Here is a 20,893-nt window from a genome sequence, read left to right on the forward strand (position 1 = left end):
CCTAGATCACATCTGATTTTCTACAACTCATGTTTGTATATTGAATGTTCTTGGACAGATATTTTATCAATGTTTTGTCCACGGAATGATCCAAACACACTTTAAACTGCAGTACAACCCATTGAAGAGACTGTAAGTCAATCCCTCACACCCTCTTGTCATTCCCATTATAAAAACAAAGATGGCACTAGCGTGAATAAGATCTATGATGTTCTTTCTAATGCTTAACTCTAACAATTTTTTTAGAAAAATATATATCAACTCTGTTGGTCAGTCCAATGCACGTGAATGGTGGCCAGAACTTTGAAGGTTCAAAGAGCATTTAGAGGCAGCATAAAAGTAATCCACAGGACTCCAGTGTTTAAATCCATATCTTCAGAGGCGATATAATAGGTGTGGGTGTGAAACAGAATAATAATAATATATATAAAAGTCTTTTTTACTCGAAATCTCCACTTTAACTTTCACTTTCAGATGATTTAGAATAAAAAAGGATGTACATTTTCATCTGTGTCTCACCCACACATATTATATCGCTCCTAAAGACATGGATTTAATCACTGGAGCCTTATGGATTTCTTCTGTTTCCTTTATGTGATTTGTGGAGCAACAAATGTCTTACCACCATTCACTTGCATTGTTGAACTATCTTTTTAAGGCTTGTTGCCTTGTTGCAACTGTAGAATGTGTTTTGTGTAAATCTAGTGCTAAGTCTGGTATTGTTAAGTCCATTTTTCATTCAAACAACTGCTGGTATATGACAATAAATTATCACTGGGGGTAATGGGGTATGAAACATAATATATGGCTCTATGTATCACAACACTGAGCAACACTATATGAATGAAAATGTGAAAACAGTTCACAAATGCCTTGTACATCTGTACGAAAACAATGATGTTGCTTGGTATTTCATAATGACTGGATTTATCTCTTAAAAAATGCAGATAGAATTGTTATTCATTGAATATCATGAATAGTAATGACTGAGTAACCTAATTTAGATCGTACTTTTTTCCTCTTTACTGCTCTGTGCCGTGTATGCATGTTAAACAGTAAAAAAGAAACGAAAAAGTAGGCTAAATAATAGTTAATGTAGCTTTGAAAACTAAAGGGTGATAGATTTGCAGACACTCCCCTTTGTATACATCTAAGTGCTTGGAAAAAGCATCTTTTATCATTCTGTGTTGATCATCATGTTTTCCATTTGCTGTTTGCTTCAAAATATATTTTCTGTAATAACCCTGACAGGGAAGGCCAAACATGCAATAGCTGTTATTGGTGAGGAGGAATGTGAAATACAGGGTTGGCACAGTGGCTGCTGAAGTAAATGTGGTGAGTGTCATGGTGGCCAGTGTGTTTAAACCATTCATCAAATGGTGGTGACATCTCACTCAGATTCGATGGGAAGATACTCTCCCATCAGCAGTGTGATGCATTATCTTTATAATGGCGAGGGAGGACTGAGATATCACCCATGACATCTGCTATTACCATGATTCATGGCAGATATGTCCCACAATACAGATTATACAAACAGACAGTGTTGTTGTGGGTTATGTTCATGGTGACTTTGTGTCACTGGTGTTGAGGTGTTAGACTGAGCAGATGGTGTTTAATTTTCTCATCATTTGCTGGCACATAATTTTTGACAGTAGTTCAGAATGAATCATTTTAATGCAATACCAGGCACCAATTTTCCAGTTATAGCCTATGCATATTCTATACCTGCTGAAAATGTGTTCAGATCCCTGTTAAGAAGCAGGATTTTAAAAGACCTTAGAAAGTTTGGCTGCTCCTGCATATGTGTTTTGTGCATTGCAAGAGGGCAGAGGCTTTGGTGGAGTAGAACTCTATGAAAAGAACACACAACCACAAATAGCCTACATGCTCAGAGTACAGATGACAGGACAGGGAGGATCCAATTACCACTTCCTCAGTCTGTCCACCTCCTCTTGTAAGAGGGCTGAGCTCTGTGGGAGCTGGGGGAACACTGAGCCTCAAACGTGGCACAGCTCAAATGACCTGATCAGTGACTTCGGAGCATCAAGGAGCTAATGATTTCAGCTGGGAGTAAGGGGGTGGGTGTGCAAAAGCTGCCTTTTGAAGGGGAATTGCATAAAATTATGTTAAGCAGATATGAAACTTGACACATTGATTCAGAACCTGTCATCTTTTTTCCCTATGTGCTAATTAAATTCTGTTTGTGTTACTGAGTCTGCTTAATCATTAGAATCTAGAAGTGAATAATTTGTTGCCCAATCCAAAATGTCTAGATTAACAATTTTATTCATGCTCTCATCTTTTGTCTTTTCAACTGTAGCTCATCCTGTAGGCCTGGCATATCACTTTAAAGTGTGACTTTAAAGTGATTTTAATTTCTGACAAATGTGAAACGCATAAAGAAGTGCCTTCATTGTTGCTGTTAATAACAACATTTAAAGGAATATTCAGGGTTCAATACAAATGAAGCATTTATGTTGATTTCCACAAAAAAATTATTTGGACTTGTCCCTCCTTTCTTTAAAAGATTATGTCCCCAGATATTGTAATTGCAATGAATACAATTTACATTAATACACCTGTTTTGGGTGATTCAATTGCATGCTACATTTTTCCTATACACATCCAACTAGAGAACTGTTTCTGAATTACTTTACAGTTTTTTTTTTCTGTAAATGAAGACAGTGCCTAAATGGTTCACATTACTCAATTTTACAACAAAAACGTTATTCAAATTTAAACGAATTATACACAGAAGCAATCAATAAACTTGTCAATGGTAACTATCAGAGGTGGATAATAACACACTACATTTACTCTGTTACATTTACTTGAGTAACCTTTGGGGAAAATTGACAAGCTGATTTTTCAAGATTCAAATCACAGTTCCAACTTAAGGCAGCACGCTGAGGTAAGTTTTGGCTCTAATTCTAACGCAGGCTTTTCTGTGTAATGAGATGGTCATTTTCAGGGTGATTCTGTAACTGGGCTCTTATGACATGAGTTTTTAAGTGTACATTTCTAAATCAGTGCAGCAAAATATCAGTGTGCTTTGTCCCATGTCATAAACATTATGTATGCATTTACTCCACGCCCTCGTGGGATACTGGAAACTATCGCAGCTACTTCAAGCGGATTAACTGTACAAATCCATGTAAACATCCAAGTTAAGTGTAAATCTGTCATGTTCTCTGTTGTCTTTTGTTTTTGTGCTTTTATGTTGAAGTTAAGTTTAGTTCCTGTTTCCTGTTTGGTTTCTGTAATTTCATTTTATGATTGATTCTCCCCTGATTATTTCTCATTCCCTAATTGTTTCCCCAGGTGTTCCTTATTCCCTTGTTTGTTCCTTTTGTGTATTTAAGCCCTTAGTTTTCTTGTTTGCTTTGTGAGTTCTTGCATTTTTTGGTATGCTCTGTGCCAGGTTTCCTGTGATTTTCAAATAAACAGCTGCACTTAGATCCTCATTCTCTGCCTGCTTCATCACAAAATCACTACCATTCGCGTGATTGACAACTGCGAACAGACAGCATTTCTGCTTGTGCACTTCGAGGTGCCTGGGGCACTATATAGCTATATAGCTAGTGCATTATATCTCAGCAGTAAGTGAACGAAATGAGTGAATTCGGACGTGAGTGTCCGAGTTCTGGGGCTATCGCAGAAACAACATCACTTATGACATTTTTAAGTACTTGGGCCTTACTTGTAATTCTTATTAAATAATATATTAATACAATAAATCTTCATTCTGTTTGTCATTTTTAATATATACTGTGTGTTAATATAAAGAGTAAACATATTTGATCAAATAAAGTACATTTTAAAATGTATCAGTATGTTTTGTCTCTCTATATGTTAATTTAATCGTAATCGTTAACGTTAATAAAGTTATGATTGTCAAAAAGTTATTTACTACATTCAGCATGAAATAAAACATTGCAGGAGTGAAGGAAGCCGTAAACTCCCAGCTCGTATGTCTTCCCTGTGGTGGATTGTGGGAAATGAACCATTGTCGAGTGTACATCAAATGTACACTTGAAATTTGTGTATTGTGGGTAAGAATAAGTGAACAAAAGTAGGTAACGAGTGGGTCACTTCAAAATTCAGACACTCGAAATAGTGCACTATATAGTGGATAAGGGGCAGTTTTAGATACAGCGAATGTTCCGCGAACGGAGTTGGTGCCCTACGAAGGTTGCATACTCTGCATTTAAAGAGTGGCGGTACTACTGTTCAGAATTAATGATCTAAATAATTACGACACTGAAAACTGAAACTACACTGAAATAAGAATCCACACAGGACTTTAAAAGCTATGAAATAGCTAAATAAGTCATTAATAATGCATGATCTTGCTTTGGTTTATATTTCAGCATTATATATAATGGCCTTGTGGGACATTTTCACTGTAATAATTACTAGAAATGTTTCCAAAACTCTCTTCTTATTGACAAATTCATCCAGATCTGACAAGAGCCCTTAAAGGGATAATTCACCCAAAAATGACAATTCTCATTATTTACTCACTCTCTTGCCACCCCAGATGTGTATGACTTTCTTTCATCTGCTGAACTCAAATTAAGATTTTTAGAAGAATTTCTCAGCTCTTTAGGTCCATACAATGCAAGTGAATGGGTGGCAACATTTTAAAGCTTAACAAACAAACATAAGTCAGCATAAAAGTAATCCATAAGACTCTTGTGGTTAAATCAATACCTTCAGAAGTGATGTGATAGGTGTGGATGAGAAACAGAGAAACAGATCGACTTCACATTCGTCTTGTGTTTTTGGTGATTCACATTCTTCTCTATATATCGCCCTTGCTGTCTTGCAATAAATGACAAATATTGATCCGTTTCTCACCAACACCTATCATGTCACTTCTGAAGATATGGATTTAACCATTGGAGTCTTATGGATTACTTTTATGATGCCTTTATGTGCTTTTTGGAGCATCACAATATTGGCCTACAGAGCTAAAATATTCTTTTAAAAATCTGAATTTGTGTTCTGCAGATGAAAGTAAATCATACACATCTTGGATGGCATGAGGGTGAGTAATTGAGGAGAGAATTTTCATTTTTGGGTAAACTATATCTTTAAAGTGATAGCTCAGCCATAATTTAATATTCTGTCATCATTTCTCTACCCTCATTTTGTTTCAAACCAGTGTGACACTTTATATTATGTGGAACACCAAATATGTTAGACTGAATGTTAGGGACTGACAGTCTCAATCACTATTCACTTTCAAAATATGGAGAAAAAAAACATTCACTGAAAGTAAATAATGACTCAGACAAACATTCTGTCTAATATCTCCTTATTGTGTTGCATGGAAGAAAGAAAGTCTGGTTTGGAACAACATGATGGTGAATGATGACAGAATTTCCATTAATAATAATAAAAATAATAATAATAATTCTGTAGTACATGTTAAATGTGTTTTATGTAATGGAATATAGGGTAGATAACATCCATTATGTCATTTGTGAAAGTAACGAGTTACTCACTGTTTGAGCACCCTTTTAATTGGATACTTTATTACTCTTACTCAAGTAATTATTTATGTTAGTAATTTACTTCTACTTGAGTAATAATGTTTTTAAGTAATTGTAATTTTACTTGAGTACAGTTTTTGCCTACTCTACCCACCTCTGGTTAATATGCTCAACCCCAAAAGCACACATTAAAGGAATAGTTCACACAAAAATAACAATTATCTCATCATTTACCTTATGCCATCCCAGATGTGTGAGTTTGTTTCATCTGCTGAACTCAAATTAAGATTTTATTTTACTTATTGTGTTTTTGGTGATTTGCTTTCTTCATGCATACTGCCCCCTACTGGGTAGGGAGAAGAATTTCTAGCAAAAAATCACTTCAATATTGATCTGTTTTTCAACTATCATATTACTTCTGAAGATATGGATTAATCTACTGGAGTCTAATGTATTACTTTTATAGTGCCTTTATGTGCTTTTTGGAGTTTCAAAATTTTGGCACCCATTCACTTGCATTTTATGGACATACAGTGCTGATATATTCTTCTAAAAATCATAATTTATGTTCTGCAGAAGAAAGAAATTCATACACATCTGGGATGGCTTGAGTGTGAGTATATGATGTATAATTGATTACACTAAAATCATGTTAACACGCATTCTGTTTACATCTGGTGGCTATACATTTGAAACAGTCAATTTACGGATTGGCCCCATTGTAACCAATAATTATTTAGTTGTTTATTATTTGGGTGAAAGTTAAAATTATTATTTGTGGCAATCAACATTATGCCACAAATGCTGTCGGATGAGCTTAACTTATATTGAACCTGGAATATACCTTAAGTTGCATCCAAATGTGTGTACTCTCAAAGTATGTACTACATTTGATGAAGAAAGTAATTCTCAGCCATAAATAAAGTGTGTTTTATAGGTATGCAGGTGAGCAGTACGAGTACATTCCTGGATATAGGGGCCTATTTTATACGGGAACGTGGGCATTTTCCCATAACCAGAACGTTTATTGTAGTAACAACAACCACGGAAATAATTTACTCTGGATTTGTTAAATAAGTGCAATTTAGCCATAAGGAACGTCTTTCTTGGTAGGCCTATATATAGCACTTACAGTGCACTTATGAGCCGCTTGAATTGCAATTCTCCCCCTTTTTTTAATTCAGTGTTTTGAATATGACGTCTTCTTAAATCCACTGATAGTGGGATAGAACAATGTCCAGTGGATGCACACTTCAGAATCTCAGCAGATGCAGTATAGTTTATATGGGGATTTCTTACCTACTGTTTTATTCTATTCAATTGACAATGCTTTTGGCATACTGTATACTAGGGAAGTATGTATTTTAAATACCAGGTTACAGTATATATTGTAATCATAATGTGATAATCTGCTTCTGATATTGGCCTGAATTAAAACTGCAATTTCAGACATATACCAATAAAAAAATATGTATACAGTATATTATCTGATACAGATATGACTGGGAAATCCTATTATATTTATACATTGTCAATGTGGATTAAAAGCCCAGTCATTATCATGCTTAGCAGTCTAAGAAACAGACATGTGGAATTATCTAACTCTATTTCTGGGTGTAATGATGCTGTTGCGGCTGTTGTAAAGCATCGGGCCATGACATCCCAGCCACACAAGCAATACTGTTCAAGAGTGTGTGAGCTCACTGATGAATTCTTTACTCAGCGTGTTTACAATGTGCTGAATTCTACTCACTCTAGAATTACAATTTAATAGCTCAATATTAGTGTTGTTGTTGTTGTTGTATTAGAAAATGTCTTGAAGAGGATCTAAACGAAAACTTTCCAAAAAATAATAGGTTTATGAAATGTTTTGGTGTAACAGTGCTGGTCCACATTATACTTTTTCAGTCAACATTATTCTTTTTCAAATGACTACTTGTTTTATGTGTCTGTATATGGCCTGCAATAAAGCTAATATTTTGAGAAAACAAACTTCTTTAAATAAACAGGTCATTATTCTTTATACCCCCCAAGCCCATACTCCACTTAATTAGCAATACCTGGGAAGCTGCAACTCTCATGAGCATAGCAGACCTGCCAACCTGTACGCATTTTGCGTAGCGGTTACGCATTTTGAACTCAAATTACGCTGATACGATTTGTCACTCTAAAACTACGCATAACCTGGTGACCCGCCTCTTTTCACGCGCGGTCCTCAAATCAAGCAACAGCAAATGAATAAGAGTTTGACCAATCATAGCGCTGGGTTCATTTCTCAAACTAGCAAGCGGGGATGATTGACAGATACGTAAGGCAATAAAGAATCCCGCTCAATCCCGCTTCCACTCCCGCGGCCTGCCGTCTGACTGATTTGAGCGAGGACAGTAGGCTACAGTCACGGTACTTTTGACTCCTAAAGGTAAACCGGCTGGGGTGGATGTGGAAAGTTGAAATATTGTATTGAGTTGATCTGGATTCGATTATCACACGGGAGTGATCGCATGGATTATATATCTCAGTCAAAATACTCCGGTATTCATGGTCACTCAGAAAAGAGGAAAACATAATTTAGCCATGCAAATTATAAAATACTTAAGTAAAGCTGAAGAATAAATCTTAATAAAATGAATCATTATGGTTTATTGATTATGAAAGTTCTGTGATTTGTGGATGACTGATAAGCGTGAGTCTGGAGAAACAGGCGTACATTTACTCATTCTCATGATTGAAATACGTAGCTTGCATGTGTTACATTATTGTGTTAATAATAGCTAAAGTACCTAATTATGTTACATATTTATTTTGTATGAAAATTAGCGCGTTCGTTACTTGCGGATTTAAAAGTACCGTTATATCATTGCAGCGCGAGCTCTCTCACAAACACTGACGCGCAGCAGAGAGAAGATAACTGTAAAATGAAAATTGACGGGCTAAGTTTAAATTTGTATTATCCACCCGTGTTTTTAGAATTCGTTAAATGACGTACGTTTTACTGTTAACAGACCTTCCTATATCGGATTCGTCTAACTTGATATTCTTTTTAGAATAAGTGATTCGTTTTGCTATTATTGGACTCCTGTCTATTCATTGTCAACTATTTTCTATAAATATGTTTGTATTGGCTAACGTTTATTAAGTAATGCGTGTCCTGTTTAAAATGTGTAATGTTCAAATGCAAAGACAGCTCGTCACAAATAAAAGCATTTTCTTTGAGATTTAGTATCATATTTGGAAATTGGAATAATAAATTACAATTTATCTTAAATGTACACACAATTTTCCTGTTTATTTTTTTTTCTTATTTATTTATTTTTTTTTTACTGTTTTTTTTAGGGGTTTCTTAATTTTAGACTAGTTGACCAGCACACATTACAATGCAATATTAATCATGAATAAAAATGGTTTTGAGCAGTACTATTGAAACTGGACTCTCACTGTAAATTGCAGTGCAAGAGAAATTTTCTGATTTGGGTCGAATTTAAAAAACCTTAGAAGTCAAAACTAGAATTATGAAGATAGGCATACATGCATATGCGTATACTTGCAAAGACATGTGTTTGTGTGTCTCTTGCATTCTCAAAAAATATATGCCAATATATTGTTCTATATATGTAGTATATTATATGTTATAGTAATCTTATAGAAATAGGCTATAGGCCTATTATTTTGGGACATACTATAGAAGTATTACAGTATTTTGGGACAGACTATAGAAGTATTATAAGACTGTAGGCTACTGTAGGAGGGTAAGGTCATTATAGAGATCATAAGTGACCTGGGCTACACATCACTAAAAATCTTATAGTATTACTTGTATATAGGAACAGATTATGGCAGACAGACGGCCTACATGATGTTAAGAGGATATATTGTGTGTGTGTGTGTGTGTGTGTGTGTATGCGCTCGCACCTTGCAGTTAATCAAAATGGCTTCAGATGAGGACACTGACAGGGAGAGAGAAGGCAGCAAACCTAAAAAGAAGCGGGTCTTCGCCCCTCAAAAATTCCTGAAAAAATATCAAGAGCAGTGGCCATGCCTCCGCCCCTCTAAACTGCCCAATCATGCCTTTTGCAATTTGTGTAATTATGATTTTGACATTGGCCACCAAGGAGCTACAGGTAATAATGTAGCTATCATATATATGGCTAATTAAACAATTGAATGCAATTCATTTATGGATATCAGTTAATATAAGCACACATACAATTAAATATTGATCATGAAAAAAATATTTTTAAGCAGGTGTACTGAAAAAAAGTATAGCGCAGTAGTGCAGAGCAAGTGATATTTTTAGAATCCGGTGAAATCATAGTTTTGCCTAATCACTTTTACAGTCTACCCTATAATTACGAAGAGAGGCTTTAGAGTGTGTGTACATATGTTTTTTGCAGACTGTCGACGGCATGTGGAGGGCAAAAAACACAAAAAATGTGGCTGCTACAGACTCAGTGCCTAGAATTAACTCATTCTTCGTACAACCACAGGATTTGAGACCAATCCGCGCCGAAACCCTTTACACTACATTCATTGTAGAACACAACTTGCCATTAGCTGCTGCAGACCATGCCGGACCTCTGTTTAAGAAGATGTTTCCTGATAGTGAGATAGCCAAACAGTATGGCTGTGGCAGAACTAAGACTGCTGCCATAATAAAAACACTGGCCTGGCATGATGATGAGTGCATTACAGAAGCAATGAAGCACTCTCCATACAGCCTTGCTACAGATGGGAGCACAGATATGGAGGACATAAAAATGTACCCCATTGTAGTGAAGATTTTTAATGCCAATCTAGGTAGGGTAGTTGTGATGTTGCTTAAGATTTGTGAATCAAGAGAATCTACTGGGAGAACAATATTTGAATTGCTTGATGGTGAACTGACAAAGAGAGGCATACCATGGTCAAATTATGTCAGTCTTGCAGCTGACAATGCTGCAGTTATGCAAGGTTTGGGGAAAGGTGTAGCAGCTTTTTTCAAGGCACAACATCCACATATCTAACAAGTTGGTTGTCCCTGCCACCTGATACACCTAGCTGCAGAGAGGGCATCCAGGCAGCTTAGTGTGAACATCGAAGACTTCCTCATTACCATCTATTACTATCTAGACAAAAGCAGCAAGAGAAAGTCGAACCTACGTGATATTCAAATCATGTGTGACACAGAGGTGAGGAAGATCCTCAAGCTGGCCTCCACAAGATGGCTGTCTCTGGGGCAGTGTGTGAACCGTTTACTGCAACAGTGGGATGCTCTTACTGTTTTCTTTGGTAATGAGGTAGATGCAGGGAAGAAAAAGAGGACAAAGTTATCAGGTTCCTCCAATCTGGCAAAGCTTCCACCTGGTCCTACACAGAAGCCTAAAGCCACACCCTCCAGCAGCATGCCAGCTAAAGTGCAGCCCAAGCTCTCCTCTATCCTACCAAAGCTGTCTGCACCTCCACCTGGTCCTACTCAGAAGCCTAAAGCTCCTGCACATCTTGCTGCAGAGTTTGACCTAACAAATTTCCTCTTCAAGCTAAACGAAATTGGAAAAAGAGCTGCAAAAGAAAAAAGAAAAACAAAGGCAGAAAGAACCGAGAAAGAAGAGAAAAAGGATCTGACAAAACCTGAGAAGGTACTTCAGTTCCTCACCAACCCTATGTCAAAAGTGTATTCACTCTTTCTGAAGAGGGTCATACCAGTTTTTGACATCAGCAACCAAATACTTCAAAAAGAGGAGCCATGCATTCATATCCTGCTTCCAACTTTGGAGCTGCAACTGCAAAAGATATTGCTTTCATTCTGCAAGCCTGAGCATGTGATCACTATGTTGAATGAAATTGGTAGAGGTATCAGGCCAACCATCACAAGTGAAAAGCAGCTGCCTGATGAGGAACTCTCAATTGGGCATGAGACCCAAGTTTTTATCCAAAGCCAGGGTAACCTAGAGCTGAAGCCTTTCTATAGGGATGTGAGGAAGTTCTTTTCATCTGCAGCTGACTACATGCTTTCCAAATTTCCATTTGGAGATGAGCTGCTTATGCATGCTGTTGTGGCCAACATAGAGAAGAGGCTATCTGTGAAATTCTGTTCTGTTGACTTCTTCATCAGTCGCTTTCCTTCTATTTTGCCGGATAGTGTAACAGTGGATCAGGTAGAGGATGAGTTCAGGATGTATCAAACCACCAGCTTTGATTCCAGCATCCTCAGGAAACGTATTGATGAGGCATGGAGAGACATCAGCCTTTTGAAGAGGGGAGGCCAGGAGGTCTTCGCCAACCTCTCAGCAGTCATGCTTGGAATACTAGTAATATTCCATAGCAATGCTGACTGTGAGAGGGTTTTCAGTCTTGTTACCAAGAACAATACCCAATACAGAGCCAGCCTGAGCACTGATATGATCAGTGCTTTGGTTATGAAAAAGGTGAGCATGGCTGCTAAGGGGACTGTCTGCCACATGGAGGGCTTCAGCGACAGACTTCTCAGGAAGGCCAAGTCCGCTACCTATGAGGCAAAACAGTCTAGAGCAGCTGTCACTGCCACAAGTGATAAATCTCAACAGTAAAATGTTTATTTAGAAAGGACATGGCATGGCTTCAGTAATTTTATCTTTCTTTCAATAGTTTGCCAGTTGTCAATTTTCAAAAGGACATATTTTCTTTTGTGATTTTGAGTTATTTATATGATGTTGAAGGTCTATGATAAGGGTCATAAACCTTTTTGAATTTTCACTTCCTTTTGTCAAATGTCCAAGTTGAAGTGAATGTGAGTGAGTGATGTAAATGCATGTCTTTTCATTAAAAATGTTCTTGCTTCCTTCATAGTGGATTTATATGTTGAATAACTAAATATGGTGGTGAGTGGGGAAATGACTATGTCCTATGACCAGGTGAAGTGATTGGTAAGCACTTGAACAAAACGATACACTATACTGATGCCCAACCAGCCAAAATGACATCAAAGACAGTGGTAATGGCACGTTTTTTCCGCGTGCGTGCCGCCATGTTCATGAACCAGAACTTCGACAATAAATCAGTAAGTTGCTATTCAAAAAAGTTTTTGAAGGTTGGCAGGTCTGGCATAGGCTATTAATTTATTGGTTTTCATAGTAGCAACTCTCTCGTATTGTTTTAAGCAGAATCTCTGCACAAATCTGAAAGCTAGTAGCAGTTTCCATGGAGGGCAGTTGCTGCATTGGGAAATTCAGGAGAGAAAGGGGCATCATCATCAGTCTACATTCATACAGGCTTCTGGGTAGAAACTAGCAACCTGCTGGCATGGGTAATCACCAGCCTCAACCATTACCAACAGCCTCCAGCCCCTTTTATGGTCTAACATCAGCAAAAAAGCACAAGAAAATAATAAGTGGGAAAACATGGAAACTCTCAAGCTGCTGTCGGTGCAGAATGTGAAGGTTTATTAAATTATGATTGATATGGCCTCAGGGGTTCTAAGATGTACTGTATTCAACACTCAGTGTTTGTGACTACAGCACACTGATATTTAGAGGATTTTGGTGTGATGGTGCGTCTGAACACTGAAATATTAATGACTTCATTATGATAATTGGGAAAATTGCCTACTGCAACATTATTACATTTTTTCCTGTCTTTTTCCCACTCTTTTTAATAGTTTAGTGAATGTGATCATTCCACCTATTGACATGCTCACAACAAAGGCTTGGGTTTAAAAAAAAAATCTAATTGCAGAGATTGTAAGTTTGAATCCCAATGATGCTAGGCTTATAGCACAGTGTCTGTGTATCTTAATTTCTGGCTGTTTCTGTTCTTATGATAATTAGGTTAACTGTTGGCTCTTTGAACTCCAGTGTTTCTGTGGAATAGGCATACATTCTGCATGAAACATGGATAGGCAAAATTACAACAAAAAATATGAGAACTCAGACAGCTATGTTTCCATTATGCTCTAGATCTCAGATGCTGAGTGGGATGACCTGTTGGAAGAATTTGAAGAGAAAAGCTACCTCAGTGCTCACAAATGGAAACCAGGCCAAGACCCCTACAGCCTGTATGCTTTCAATCAAAGAGAAAGTGAGAGAATACCCAGCAACAGAGCACTTAGAGACACACGACATTACAGGTAAGCCCTATGTGTACGTGATCTATTTATTCTATCCGTATGGTTCATATTCATATAATGAAGGCACATCTGTGAGTTCTTGAATATTTTTTTTAAGAATCAGTACTTGAGATAAAAAGAGTATCAATTAAATTTTATGAGCACCCTTACTATGAGTGTTTCAAAGCTTACTGTCATATAACGTTCTGTAAGGTAGAACTGGTATCCTTGATCAGGGTTTCTCAGCCGGGAGTTCATAAACTCCTAGGGGTTCATGATGGAACTGCAGGGGTTTGTGAGATTGTGGTAGATATAAAAATGCAAAATTATTATTATAATGTTTTAATTGTAAGAAACTTATTACATTTAAAAAATGCTTTTATAAGACAACAACAATAGAACATTTTCAAGTGAACATATGTTATATTCTATTTTTATTTTTTAGTTTATAAGTACTGTCAAATCCTAAGGGGGTTGTTAAAGTAACAAATTTAGGTCATAGACGTTTAACTGACAAAATTGTTGTGAACCCCTGCATTACATTAAGGTGCATTTATTGTAATAATAAAAGCACCATGTTTATTTGGTAAAACTATGAAACTGTTCAGAAAATGCGCTGCTGTACATTCACCCATTTGTTTTCATTCAGTGTTTAGTAGGGCTGCACGATTATAGAAAAAAATCATAATTGTTGATTATTATATGAATTGACTCTTGATATTGTAATCACGATTATTAATGTTGATTAAAAAATGTAATTACCGTGACGTCACAAAGTAAGAAACCGCGTGGTTCTTCAGAGTAGCAGATTTCAATGGTGGATATGAGCTGTTTCAGTTTCTTTAAAGCATCTTTTAAGCATCATATTGTATTGTATTTTATATTGTAATAATGTTTGTTAAGGTAAGGCAAATTAAAATTATTGTAAATTGATATCTATGGTATAGAATAAATTGAATTATTGCTAAATTACTGCTTAAATTATTAGTCCACGTACAGTAAATAATTTGGCATATTCAGTATTCAAACTTATTAACAACTGATTTAAATTGACCAAGTTACTGCGTTTAGTAAGCCCTTAGGTGGCTAGACAGGGGACCATTCATCCCATTAGATCTTTAATGGTGATATTGTTCATGTAAGAACATCGTTAGACCATTTTTGGCCTCAGTGGTTGCACTTTGGAAATTAAAAACAGTCATTTGCGATCGGAGTTTGTGTGATTCGTGAAAATGTAAAATCTGCCAATACTAGATTGCATGGCAAATGTGTCTTAGTAGAGCATACACGATAACAATGATGGTGATTCCTGAAATATGCTATTCATGCCATATTCTTTATGTTGTCTACACCTCCAAAACACACTTAGAACAGTTAACCTGAATTATTTTATTGCTATTTTGTACACATCAAAATCACATTGGCCTACTTATTAATGTGACAAAACAAAACTGTTATTACAATAATAAATTGTACACAGAAATCAAGCAACACGACAAACTCTCCCATTACAATGACTGCTGTTATTCACTGTAGGTTTACACTGTTTGAGACCTGCATTTCGACACAAGCTCAGTGGCACTCCACACAATGTTCTGCACTCTTGCGAATGCTCTCATTAAAAACAAAGCTGTCTAATCAGCACAGTAAATGTCACAATGATGAGTCTCATAATCCAAGTGCAAGTGAACAGTTTATTAATGACGGACAGCACAGGGAAATACTCAAAATGCCGCGTTTACAGGCGGGCGACCTAGAAGTACACAATCTCGAAAAGAGATAAGCAGGACTGGAAATACAGCGCGGACTCAGGCCAGCGTCAGGATACAATCTCCCAGACGATCCCTCAGTAGACTGGAGGTACAGAGGAAAACGGGAAGCTCCCACAAGGAACTAGGACACAGGAACTGGGTAACAGAATACAAACATGAATAACGAACCGACACCAAGCATGATGATTTCCAGCTAGATAAAGGCAGCTAACAAGCAGTAGTGATTAGTAGCAGCTGACGGCAGTAGAGTAATCAGCTGGTGCTAAGCAACAAACAAGCTCTGACACACACACACACACACACACACACACACACACACACACACACACACACACACACACACACACACAACCCCACACCTATAAATACACCAACAGATATACAAAATGAACACATGGATCGATGAACCGTGACAGTACCCCCTCCCCTAAGAGTGCCTCCTGGCACTCCCAGGAGAGCCTACCTGACGATTGTAATCCTCGATAAGGGAGTGATCCAGTATGTCCCTAGCAGGAACCCAACTCCTCTCCTCCGGACCGTAACCCTCCCAGTCCACCAGGTACTGGAATCCGCGTCCCCTCCGTCTTGAGTCCAGAATACGATGAACCGAATATGTAGGCTCCCCGTCTACGAGTCACGGCGGTGGGGGAACCGGCATCGGCGGATTAAGGTTAGACCGAAAAACCGGTTTCAATTTGGAGACATGAAAGGCGGGGTGAATTCTCCTGTACGCTGGAGGAAGTTTGAGACGGACTGTCACTGGACTAATGATCTTGGTGACAGTGAACGGGCCGATAAATTTAGGAGCTAGTTTATTAGACACGGAACGAAGCGGAATATTCTTAGTAGAAAGCCACACTTTTTGACCCACAACGTACATGGGAGGCTTTGACCGGTGGCGATCAGCCGTAGCCTTAGTGCGCGCCCCCACCTGGAGCAGAGTCTCGCGGGCTCTGGTCCATGTGCGGTGGCACCTCTGGACGAAGGCGTGAGCAGAGGGGACCGCGACTTCAGATTCCAGACTGGGAAAAATAGGTGGCTGGTACCCTACGCTACCCTCAAATGGAGATAGGCCCGTGGATGACACTGGTAACGAGTTATGTGCGTACTCCACCCATGAAAGCTTCTGGCTCCAGGAGGAAGGATTCTGAGAAACCAAACATCGCAACACTCTCTCTAAGTCTTGGTTGGCATGCACGGTCTGCCCGTTGCTCTGAGGGTGAAACCCAGAAGAAAGACTGACACTCGCCCCCAATAAACGACAAAACTCTCTCCAAAATTTGGAAATAAATTGGGGACCCCTGTCAGAGACCATGTCCATCGGGAGGCCATGTAATCGAAAGACGTGATCTACAACAGCAACCACTGTCTCCTTGGCAGACGGTAATTTAGGCAAGGGAATGAAATGAGCCGCCTTCGAGAATCGGTCCACTACGGTCAAAACGACCGAATTTCCCTGGGAGGGCGGGAGGGCAGTGACAAAATCTAGCGCGATGTGGGACCAGGGTCTAGAAGGGACAGACAGCGGTTGGAGTAACCCATCCGGTGGGCGATTGGAAGTCTTACCACGAGCACAGGCCGAACATGCCAATACAAAACTCCGAATGTCGCGAGCCATAGAGGGCCACCAGAATCGTTGCCTGACCAAAAAACTGGTGCAATTAGCTCCTGGGTGACATGCTATATTGGAACAATGACCCCACCGGATTACGTCGGACCTTGACCCCTCCGGTACAAATAAGCGACTCGGTGGACAATCGGGCGGAGGCGTTACCCCTTCTAAGGCCGCACGGACCTTCGACTCGATCTCCCAAACGAGTGTGGAGACAATGAGTCTCTCAGGAAAAATGCACTCGGGAGTAGACGGGCGAACGGAACGATCAAAAATACGAGACAAAGCATCAGGCTTGATGTTTCTGGAGCCCGGACGATACGACAAGGAAAACTCAAAACGACCGAAAAAAAGTGCCCACCGAGCCTGCCTGGAGTTGAGTCGTTTAGCTGATCTGATATACTCAAGGTTCTTATGATCAGTCCAGACAATAAAGGGTACCCCTGAACCCTCTAACCAATGACGCCATTGCTCCAATGCTAACTTGACTGCCAGCAACTCTCTGTTACCAATGTCATAATTACATTCCGCAGGAGACAAACGATGAGAAAAAAACGCGCAAGGATGCATCTTGTCGTCCGCGGGCGAGCGCTGAGAAAGAACCGCTCCTACCCCCACCTCTGACGCGTCGACCTCCACCACAAACTGACGTGAAGGATCAGGGGCTATAAGAATGGGAGCTGAAACAAAACGGCTCTTGAGGTTGGTATATGCAGCTTCAGCTACACCAGACCACCTGAACGTCGTCTTGGAAGAGGTCAAGGCAGTCAGAGGAGCGGCTAGTTGGCTGAAATTGCGAATGAAACGCCGGTAAAAATTGGCGAACCCCAGAAACCTCTGTAGGGCCTTACGGGAATCTGGGGTTGGCCAATCCACCACAGCCTTAACCTTGTCGGGATCCATGTGCACCCCCTCGGAGGAGATGATATAACCCAGAAATGGAACCGACTGAGCATGGAACGAACATTTCTCCGCCTTGACAAAAAGCCCATTCTCTAACAGTCTCTGGAGCACTCGTCTGACGTGCTGAACGTGTTCCTGGAGAGAAGAAGAAAATATCAGTATGTCATCCAGGTAGACATATAAGAACTGATTTACCATATCTCTCAGCACATCATTCACGAGTGCCTGGAAAACCGCAGGGGAGTTAGACAGACCGAACGGCATGACCAAGTATTCAAAGTGTCCCCTGGGGGTGTTAAAAGCAGTTTTCCATTCATCCCACTTCCTTATGCGGACCAAATGATAAGCATTGCGTAAATCCAATTTTGTGAAGATGGATGCTCCCTGCAACCTCTCGAAAGCCGAAGACATCAATGGCAAAGGATAAGTATTCTTTACCGTGATGTTGTTCAACCCTCGGTAGTCAATACAAGGTCGCAGAGAGCCATCCTTCTTACCCACAAAAAAGAACCCTGCCCCCGCTGGAGAAGAGGAGGGACGGATGAACCCAGAGGCTAGAGAATCAGAAATATATTTCTCCATGGCCTCCCTTTCCGGAACGGAAAGTGAGTATAACTTGCCTTTAGGCGGAGACATACCTGTCAGTAAATCTATGGCACAGTCATAGGGACGATGCGGAGGGAGAGAAGCAGCCCGAGACTTACTGAACACTTCCTTCAGGTCAAGATACTCACGTGGCACGTTAGATAGATCCGCGTGTTCATCCTGAAACACAACACAAGACACTGGAGAAAACGCAGACATTAAACAAGAAGCATGACAATATTCACTCCAAGACAAAACAGAATTCCTGCACCAATTAATATGCGGGTTATGGAGTGCCAGCCAGGGATGGCGAAGTACCACAGGAGCAGAAGGGGAGTGGATTAAAAGAAACTCAATCTCCTCAGAATGGTTACCAGAGGTAACGAGTCTCACTAAGGCCGTGGAATGAGTGACAGAGGGTAACAGTTGGCCGTTAAGCGCTACTACAGAAATGGGTTGAGGGAGTGTCACCACAGGTATCATGAGTCTCTGAGCGAAGTTAAAGTCTAAAAAATTTCCCTCTGCCCCCGAGTCTATCAGAGCCTCACAGTCAACGCTCTGAGCAGAAAGTCTTAAACTGACAGTGAGATGAGTGGCAGAAAAAGGGGATTTAGTCAGTATAGAACCACCCATCAGTAACCTCTTACCTACTGGCAGGCGCTGGCTTTTACCGGACATTGGAGAGCAATGTGGCCAACGGCTCCACAATACAAGCACAATCCTTTCTCTCTCCTTCTCTGCTTCTCCTGTTGCGATAGACGAGATCTGCCCATCTGCATAGGCTCAGGACCTGAAAAAGACTCTGCAGTTTCCACAGCAGGAAAAGCTACATTAGACTGTGCAGTGACCGGCCATCCTCGCTGTGTTCGCGGTCCCCGTCGTCGTAGTCGCGAATCCACCAGAATGGCTAGGTTGATGAGCTTATCCACCCCCGTGGGTAAATCCATGGCATAGATTTCATCCTTGATCTGATCAGAGAGTCCATGTAAAAACATGTCCCATTGAGCCTCCAAATTCCAGCCACACTCCGCAGCCAAGGTGCAGAACTCAATAGAATAGTCCGTGACTGGACGATGTCCTTGACGCAACTCCGCGAGAATACAAATTGACATACGTATTCAGACCCTTTGCAATGACACTAGAAATTAAGCCCAGGTGCATCCAATTTCTCTGGATCATCTTTGAGATGTTTCTACACAATTGATTGGATATGATTTGGAAAGGCACACACCTGTCTATATAAGCTCTCACAGCTGAAAATGCATATCAGAACAAAAATCAAGCCATGAGGTCAAAGGAACTGCTTGAAGAGCTCAGAGACAAGATTGTGCCGATGCACTGATCTGGGGAAGGCTATACAATATATGAATTGAAAGTTCTCAAGAGAACATTGGGCTCCATAATTCTTAAATGGAAGAAGTTTGGTACAACCAGGACTCTTCCTAGAGCCTGCTGTCTGGCCAAACTGAGAAATCGGGGATAAGGGATAAGGGGTAAGAGAGGTGACCAAGAACCCGATGGTCACTCTAGTTGAGCTCCAGACATCATGTGTGGAGATAGGAGAAACTTGCAGAAGGACAACCATCACTGTAACACTCCACCGATCTGGGCTTTATGGCAGAGTGACCAGACGGAAGCCTCTCCTCAGTGCAAGAAACATAAAACTACCTAAAGGATTCTCAGATAGTGAGAAACAACATTTTGTGGTCTAATGAAATGAAGATTGAACTGTTTGGCCTCAATTCAAAGCGCCATGTTTGGAGAAAACCAGGTACCGCTCATCTATTGTGCAAAACCATCCCAACAGTGAATCATGGTGGTGGTAGCATCATACTGTGGGGGTGTATTTCAGTGGCAGGGACTGGTCAGGGTGGAAGGAAAGCTGAACACAGCAAAATACAGAGAAATCCTTAATGAATACCTGGTCCAGAGCACACAGGACCTCAGACTGGGGAGAAGGTTCACCTTCCAACAGGACAATGACCCAAAGCACACAGCCAAGACAACGCAAGAGTGGCTTTGGACAACTCTGTGAATGCCCTTGAGTGGCCCAGCCAGAGCCCAGACTTGGACCCAATCGAACATCTCTGGAGAGACTGAGAGTCCACTGACGGTCCCCATCCAACCTGATGGAGCTTGAGAGGATCTGCACAGATGAATGGCAGAAAGTCCCCAAATCCAGGTGTGCAAAGCACATTGCATCATACCCAAAAAGACTTGAGGCTGTAATCGTTGCCAAAGGTGCTTCAACTAAGTACTGAATTAAGGGTCTGAATACTTAAGTCAGTGTTATATTTCAGTTCTTTCTTTTTAATAAATTTACAAAGTTATCACAAATCTGGTTTTTGTTTTGCCATTATGAAATATAGTGTAGACTGATAATTTAAAGCATTTTAGCATAAGGCTGCAACATAACAAACTGTGAAAAAAATGAAGGCTACTGAATACTGAATGCACTGTAAAT

General features: G+C 39.8%; 1 protein-coding gene across 3 annotated transcripts in view; it reads left to right on the plus strand.

Annotated features, from left to right (window-relative positions):
- Window positions 1–20,893, plus strand: part of LOC127623551 (polypeptide N-acetylgalactosaminyltransferase 14-like) — an 84,385-nt gene that overhangs the window by 1,370 nt on the left and 62,122 nt on the right. For all 3 annotated transcript variants that reach the window (XR_007968074.1, XM_052097933.1, XM_052097936.1), the window contains exon 2: window positions 13,409–13,578. Coding sequence is in view for 2 of the 3 variants with exons in the window: in XM_052097933.1 (XP_051953893.1) it covers window positions 13,409–13,578 (170 nt within the window). In the remaining variant the exon portion in view is untranslated. The remainder of the gene's footprint in view (window positions 1–13,408; window positions 13,579–20,893) is intronic.

The sequence above is a fragment of the Xyrauchen texanus genome, chromosome 30 (assembly GCF_025860055.1).
Source record: "Xyrauchen texanus isolate HMW12.3.18 chromosome 30, RBS_HiC_50CHRs, whole genome shotgun sequence".
NCBI lineage: Eukaryota > Metazoa > Chordata > Actinopteri > Cypriniformes > Catostomidae > Xyrauchen > Xyrauchen texanus.